This window comes from Nicotiana attenuata, chromosome 7 (assembly GCF_001879085.1).
Source record: "Nicotiana attenuata strain UT chromosome 7, NIATTr2, whole genome shotgun sequence".
In the NCBI taxonomy this organism is placed as follows: domain Eukaryota; kingdom Viridiplantae; phylum Streptophyta; class Magnoliopsida; order Solanales; family Solanaceae; genus Nicotiana; species Nicotiana attenuata.
The window spans coordinates 20576922-20585070 of NC_031995.1; the positions used below are offsets into that span (position 1 = coordinate 20576922).

An 8149-nucleotide genomic window follows, 5' to 3' on the forward strand; every position below is an offset into this window, starting at 1 on the left:
TATGTGTGAAATTTCAAAAATGATCATTATATGTTGATTCAGTGTCGGAGATGTAGTGTGATTCTGTTATTCAGAAATTTTTAGTGTTGAAATGTAGAAAATGTGTTTGTGGTTTGATTCAATATATTTGATTATGTAGGGATATTTCATAAAAATAGTCATAGAAATTCATAAGTCTTACTGTAGTTTATGAATTTTTAGTTAACTGTGTTACATGAAATATAAGAAAGTAAACGACATTAAATTTTGAAGTTGGTAACTCAAAGTTAAGGACTGATTGTCCTTAACTTTTGCACATGAAACTTGAAGTTAAGGACCAAGTGTCCTTAACTTTGGAAGTTGAAACTATAAGTTAAGGATCCTTAACTTTTGCACTTAAAATTTGAAGTTAAGGACCAAGTGTCCTTAACTTTTCAACTTGAAACTATAAGTTAACGACTTCATTTCCTTAACTTTTAAACTTGAAACTTTAAGTTAAGGACCAAATGTCCTTAACTTTTGAACTACAAATTTGAAGTTCAGGACCTATTGTCCTTAACTTTTGAACTTTAAACTTTAAGTTAAGGACTGCTTGTCCTTAACTTTTGTACGTGACACTTGAAGTTAAGGACCAAGTCCCTCCAACTAACTGTAAGTCCTAATCTTTGTTTTCTTTTTCCTTCTTTTGTAGTGTGATAATGGAAGGAGATCATGTGTTCGAGTTTGAGGATTGGCGTAATTTTATGGTGTATTGGAAAGGAGATTTACAATATAAGAAAACAATTAAAAGTTTTTTGTCGAATAGCCAGTGGAAGAAATTGAGGGATGGTATTTTTGGCAACTTCTTCCGATTACAAAGTGTGAAGTTCTCTGGTAAACTTATTCACTGTATATTGCTTTCAGAAATTGTAAATAATGAACCTGATTCAATGACATTCAAGGTATTTGACCGTGAAATTAAGTTTACCCGTGACGCATTTCATATAATTACTGGTTTGAAGTCTTATTCGTCGCTCGACATCAAAGGTTTACATGAGAAAGAGAATAGGCTTTAGAGAGTCTATTTCCCTAGAAAGGATAGAATTGAGTTGGGTGATTTGTTTAGTTTTATTTCTAGTCACCCACATGGTACAGCTTCATCATTTGTTGGCAGCGATGATGATGCTTTGAAGTTGGCAACAATCTATTTTGTTGAATCTGTTTTGATGGGCAAGCGGAAGAATAGGAATGTGTCCGATCAGATAATGAAAATTGTCGACGATGACGCACTCTGCTCTTCCTTCAACTGGGGCTCTCTTTCTTATGAGACGCTATTAAAATCATTGAAGAGTTGTTTGAAGCCAAATGAGAATGAGATTGAGAAGGAGAAAGACAAAGATAAAGAGAAGGATAGCTACACTATAGTTGGCTTTCCTTTTGCCTTTTGTGTTTGGATTATGGAAGTACTTCCTATTTTCCAAGAAAAACAATTTGTGAACTTCAAAGAATCTGGTTATCCTCGGATGTTATGTTATTCTGAAATGAAGTCTCCACAGTTTGATGCTCTTTGTAGAAAATATTTCCATAATGAAAATGTAAGTTAATGTAATCACTATCTATTTTTTTGTTTATTTGTTTTAGTTGTGAATACTTATGTTTACTTTTTCTTATATAATAGTTGTTTAAGTTGATCGAGGTGTCACCATTCATTCCTGTTGAAGAAGAAGATACAGAGCCTCTTAGTGTGGAGGATCCAATTTCACAAGATCAAAGCTCAAGGTCTTCTTCCACACAATTTGACGAAGCCATACTTAAGGAAATTGTTAGAGTATGTGTTTCTGCCTTTGAATAGTATTAGTTTTTTATTTGATTATTTCTTACTTACGAACACTTTTTTTTTATTTTATGTTTTTTTGATTCAGAGATTATCAGAGAGTTTTAAGAAGGATTTGCAAGCTGAAGTTACTAGAGTTTATCAGAAAATAGCTGTAGCAGAAAAAAAGATTGAGAATGAAATCATGGTATTTTCAGTTAGTCTAACTTTAGGACTTTGTGTCATTAAATTTTGAACTTGGAATTGAAAGTTAAGGACTTGTTGTCCTTAACTTTTGAACTTGGAATTCAAAGTTAAGGACTGCCTGTCCTTAACTTTTGAACTTGGAAATGAAACTTAAGGACTTCTTGTCCTTAAGTTTTGAACTTGGAATTCAAAGTTAAGGACTTCTTGTCCTTAATTTGTGAACTTGGAATTCAAAGTTAAGGACTGCCTGTCCTTAACTTTTGAACTTGGAAATGAAACTTAAGGACTTCTTGTCCTTATGTTTTGAACTTGGAATTCAAAGTTAAGGACTGCCTGTCCTTAACTTTTCAACCTGTAAATCAAACTTAAGGACTGCCTGTCCTTAAATTTTGAACCTGTCCTTAACTTTCTAACTTAGTTTCTTTCTCAGGATTTAAAGAAAACTCTAGGATCAAAGCTTGATACTTTGTTGAACATTTTTGGGAAAGCTGATCAAATGAACACAGATAGAGAATCTAGTGTTCCAATTAGAAAAGATGGAGTTGATGATCATTGTCGTGCTACAGAGCCTACTGTTACAATCAACGAAGATGCAGGCGGTGATGAACGTGATGATATGGATGTGGATGCAGAAGTGCAGTATGAAAGCGATTTTAGAGATGCACATCTAGATGATGAAACTGAGAACGTTACTGATATTGGGAAAGGTTAGATATAGATTTTGATTTTTTTTTTTTTAAAATTTATATTGAATAGAGAAATACATATAAACTTTTTTGTGATTACAAATATTTGTAGAATCTACTGATGGAGTGGAAGTTGAAGATGTAGGTGAATTTCAAGACCGGGAAAATCCAAAAGAGAAAGGAGAAACAGAGAAAGGAGAAACAGAAAAAATTTGTAAATGTGGATTGCAATCTCAGGAGGATTTATCAAGTCCATTGGGAACAAGTGTCAGCGGGATTGTATGCAAATGCTTAGAAGGAACATATGATCTTTCTACACCTCTGTCATACAAAGAAAAATTTGGATTTCAAAGTTGTGCCAATCAAGGTTAGATAAAATTTTCATTATATATTGTATGTTAGTTTCAGTGAATTATTAGAATGGGTATTAATTGCAAATGTTACAGAATCTTTTGAAGCTGGAAGGGAAGAAGCTGGAGTGGAGTATCAAGAGAAAAGTGGAATACAATCTCAAGACGTACAAAATACTGAAGGAACAAGCAGAAGTGAGATTGGTTCCAAATGCATAAATGCAACATGTGATATCTCTAGACCTCCCTCTCTTAACGACGATATTGGAACCGAAGAAAATGCTAGTGAAGATAATGATATAATTGGGATGATCTTGACTATTGCAAATGGTTAGACAGTATTTTATTTTATTTTATATATGTTTGTTTTATCAAAGATTATTAACAAGTACTAATTGTGTTAGCTCTTGTAAATATTTTTGCAGAATCTTGTGAACAAGCAACTGAAGCACAGGGTGAACAATTGCAAGATGATGAAAATGTGCAATTGGAAGAAAAAGAAAATGATGCAAGTAATATCTTAGCTGAATTGTCTCTTGAAAAAATACAAGAAGGTAGTGTTATGTTATTCTGAATTTCAAGTGTCACGTAAAAAAGTTAAGGACAAGCAGTCCTTAACTTAAAGTTTGAAGTTCAAAAGTTAAGGACAATAGGTCTTGAACTTCAAAATTGTAGTTCAAAAGTTAAGGACATTTGGTCCTTAACTTCAAGTTTCATGTGCAAAAGTTAAGGAAGTGCAGTCCTTAACTTATAGTTTGAAGTTGAAAAGTTAAGGACACTTGGTCCTTAACTTCAAATTTTAAGTGCAAAAGTTAAGGACAAGCAGTCCTTAATGGTTAGACAGTATTTTATTTTATTTTATATATGTTTGTTTTATCAAAGATTATTAACAAGTACTAATTGTGTTAGCTCTTGTAAATATTTTTGCAGAATCTTGTGAACAAGCAACTGAAGCACAGGGTGAACAATTGCAAGATGATGAAAATGTGCAATTGGGAGAAAAAGAAAATGATGCAAGCAATATCTTAGCTGAATTGTCTCTTGAAAAAATACAAGAAGGTAGTGTGCAGAAGACAGGTACTGATTGTGTCCTAAATATTATATTCATATTGAAATTTTGTCTCTTCATTTGACGAGTTGCAGCAAACTAATATATATATATATAGAGTTGCTGGCAGAGGACAACAATGATGAAGCTGTTAGCAAAAATACGAGGAAAAGAAAGAGAGACAGTATTGGTTATGATGGTCCGTCATTTGCTATTCTTTCTCCTACTCCTCCAAGTACACAAATGAGCATTGATGGGGCTTTGACTATGGAGGTTGAAGGAAATATTGAAGAAGAGCTTGGTCGAGGTAAAAGGTACAAGAAGCTAAGTTGGCAGTTGAAATCTCCTTTTGATCAGGAAAGAAAAGCGGGAACTTCGAAGTCAGATGATCAAAATACTCCGAAGAGTTCAGGCTGGATAAAATCAACATATACTCGTAGGTGTATTTTTCATTATGCCGTAGAAGATGCAAAATTAATGAAGAAATTCATTGCGTGGTTGCGCAAGGAGAAAAGGAGAGGTCGCAAAAAAGAGTAAGTGCCTTCATGTATTTCACTAAGTCCTTAACTTCTGTGATTGTAAGACTAATTTTAGGAATAAGTCTCCTGAACATTTGAAGTTGTAAGTCAAAGTTGAGGACCATGTGTCCTAAATATTCGAACTTGTAATTCAAAGTAAAGGACTGCCTATCGTTAACATTTGAACCTTCAAGTCAAACTTAAGGACTGTCTGTCCTTAAGTTTTGAACTTGAAACTATAAGTTAAGGATCTCCTGTCCTTAACTTTTGAACTTGATACCCAAAGTTAAGGGCAGACAGTCCTTAGCTTTTGAACTTCTAATTCAAACTTAAGGACTGTCTGTCCCTAAGTTTTGAACTTGGAATTCAAAGTTAAGGACAGACAGTCCTTAAGTTTTAAACTTGAATCTATAAGTTAAGGACCTCATGTCCTTAACTTTTGAACTTGATACTCAAACTTAAGGACTGCCTGTCCTTAGCTTTTGAATTTGGAATTCAAAGTTAAGGACAGACAGTCCTTAAGTTTTAAACTTGAATCTATAAGTTAAGGACCAAGTGTCCTTAGCTTTTGAACTTCTAATTCAAATTTAAGGACTGCCTGTCGTTAATTTTGCAACATGAAAGGCTAAGTTCAGGATTAAATTCTAACTTTGATATTTTCAAAATTTTCAGGGGACAAATTGATATATATGCTGATGATAATGGTGTGAGGAAAAATCCATACAAATTGTATCATCAAAAAATCAGTAGCAAAATGTTCTTCCTTGAGCTTTCAGATAGCAGTTTTATACTTGATGATAAGGTTAGATAATTCACAAGGCATTTATTTTTTCTATTCTTAATTTATCATTTTTTAATTATTTTATGACTGATGGATTTGTTTTATTTTTTGCCTTTTTATGAAGCATATTGACATTGCCCTATATTATCTGAGAAAGAAGGAATGCTACCACCCTCGCGATCATCCTTTTCGATGCACAACTACTGATATTCTTTTTGATAATTATATGGTACTTGTGTATAAAGATTTCAGTGAAGATGCTACTGATGACTTTTGGTGTGCTGGTGATGATCAGTTATTTCTGACACTATATGTGTGGGGGGACAGCCTTAGATGTGGAATTGCTTGGACAGAGGTTGACAAAATCTTTTTTCCATGTCGGCTTCCTTCTGAAGATGATAATGCTCTGACACACTTTCTGTTGGGGGTATTGGACTTGAATCAGAAAAAGATTGATGTATACGATTCCATATACAGTGAGCCATATGAGGCAGGAATGAAACACATGGAAATGTATGCACGCATGATCCCCCACTTGCTAAAGTTCGCACAGTTTGACAAACATCACAAGTCTTTTGGGAATGTCTTCAACAAATTTGATATACAGTGGCAAAGATCACCACACCAAAATGGATCGTACGTGTTGTTATTTGTTATATTATTTATATGTACTTTAGATTTATTGTTTAATTCACTACATATCATACATTTCTCTTAGGACTGATGTGGTGCATTCCTGATCAAATATGTCGAGTTGCTGATGATTGGAAAGGACGTGGAGCAATTCCAACCCGAAGACATAAAAGACTTTTGAAAAGAACTTGCTGCAAATCTTTGGGCACATGGTGAATGGAAACGAAATTCTGGTTATGATACTCCACCAGAAAATGTTGGCGATGATTATGAGAGTGAAAATGAAACTTTCTGTCCAAAGGAGTTGTAAAGAAATTGTGGTGTTCTTTTGTATAAAATTGCTGTAAAGGATACATATGAATTTTGCAAGTTTAGGAAACTTCAGAAAACACCACGATATTTTGACTTTAAAAAAGTTGCATCAACAGCAATCACTGGTCTACAATGATTCCAACCAGCTATTGATGATCCATATGCATAAAACATATAAAGAAACCTGAAAATACAATATAAAACAAGGTTAAAATACCTGAAGTTTATGACAGTCAGTCCTTAACTTACATTTCCAAGTTATAAAGTTAAGGACATGCTGTCCTTAACTTTGATTTCAAAGTTCAAAACTTAAGGACTGGCAGTCCTTAACTTTGAATTACAAGATCAAAACTTAAGGACAGCCAGTCCTCAACTTCTGGTTAAAACTCAAAAGTTAACAAGGTTAAAGACAGCATGTCCTAAATTGTTTACCTGTTGTTGTCGTCTATCTTTATGTTAGTATAAGTTCCCGGGTTTTTACTTGTCATCATATACAAGTATGAAGACAATAATTCATAATTCTCTTCGGGACTTCCTCTTATTAAAGCGGAAGCATGTTGAATAGCACGCCACGCCTTGTGATATCCAATGTCTAGTCCATGCAATTTTTGCATCTCTGCCATGACAAAAGCTGGTGTAACTTCAAATCTTGGGTCCCGAAGATTGTCGATAATGTAACCACTAATCAACTTTGAAGTAGCATGCCTTTGATCTGCTTTCATAGTGTTAACAGAGCAGTCATGCTTTTTCTCAATCTTTACTATCTTGAACAGTGTTGAATCTTTAATTCTGAAAGCACGCACACACTAACAACACCTATCATCATTGCATGTCAACGAATATCTTGTTGAGCTTGATCTAACAACCTTGAATTCAAAATGTCCTTTGATTGCTATATTGGAAAAACAGTTAATTATACTCTTCTTCTTGTCAAATACTGATCCGACTTTTATTTCATCCAACAAAGCATTTTCTCTTAATATCGTAGTTGGGGATTCTTTTTGTTTCAAATTTGATCTTCGTCTAGTTATTTGAGTACAGGTTTTTTCAGCAACTTCTTCGATTACCGGTGCACTCTCTAAGACTTGAATACCCGAAGCTTGTTCGTCGTCAATCTCTATAATGCTTTGTCCTTCTACTTGAATAGAATCAAATGTTTGAAGCACCTCTTCATTTAATGGTTGAGCTTCAACCATATCTATTTTCATTATCTGTTGGCATTTGTCTTGATTGTCATGTTGAGTTTCTGTGTTGACATGTTCATTGCTTGTTGATGCAAAAACTCTTTCCGAAATATCAACTATGAAACGACAGCTCTTGAAGAGTGAATGAGTTTTTAGCAACTCTATACATGTGTGAAGATCTAAATCTTTGGATACAAGCATTCCTTTGCTTGTTCCAAGGTTGATATCAAACCATATCACTGCTTCAAACTTTTCTCTATCCAATTCAATAAGCTCAAAGATCTGTTTAGTGAAATCTTCAAACCGAATTGACTCAGGTACTAGAAAAAGCTTTGTTTGATGATCAAGATATTTATAGTCTTCAGTCCATCTACCATTAAAAGCAACTATAATGCATATTGTTTCCATCCTGCAAGTCAAGAGAATTGGGAAACTGAGGACATACGTTATAAAGCAATCCTTGTATAATTAAGAACAGGTGTACTGTAAGTGCAAGACCAAGGTAAGGACTAAGTGTCCTTAACATTTTAACTTGGAATTAAAAGTTAGGGACTGCCTGTCCTTAACTTTAGAACCATAAATTAAAACTTAAGGACTGCCTGTCCTTAACATTTGAACATGGAATTAAAAGTTAAGGACTGCCTGTCCTTAACATTTGA

General features: G+C 33.9%; 1 protein-coding gene across 1 annotated transcript; it reads right to left on the minus strand.

Annotated features, from left to right (window-relative positions):
* Positions 6376–7898, minus strand: LOC109229884. The gene is made up of 3 exons (XM_019395433.1): positions 7173–7898; positions 6739–7070; positions 6376–6490 (listed from the first exon to the last, which is right to left on the minus strand). Exons 1-3 carry the CDS (start codon positions 7896–7898, stop codon positions 6376–6378), a joined length of 1173 nt encoding a protein of 390 aa, XP_019250978.1.

What these genes read in the sequence shown, in the direction of transcription:
- LOC109229884 (XM_019395433.1), bottom strand. Translation starts at nt 7,898, where the DNA reads ATGGAAACAATATGCATTATAGTTGCTTTTAATGGTAGATGGACTGAA. An exon ending in AAGGACATTTTGAATTCAAG is followed by an intron (nt 7,071 to 7,172) that starts GTTGTTAGATCA and finishes ACACTGTTCAAG; the next exon opens with ATAGTAAAGATTGAGAAAAA. An exon ending in AAGATAGACGACAACAACAG is followed by an intron (nt 6,491 to 6,738) that starts GTAAACAATTTA and finishes TTGTATTTTCAG; the next exon opens with GTTTCTTTATATGTTTTATG.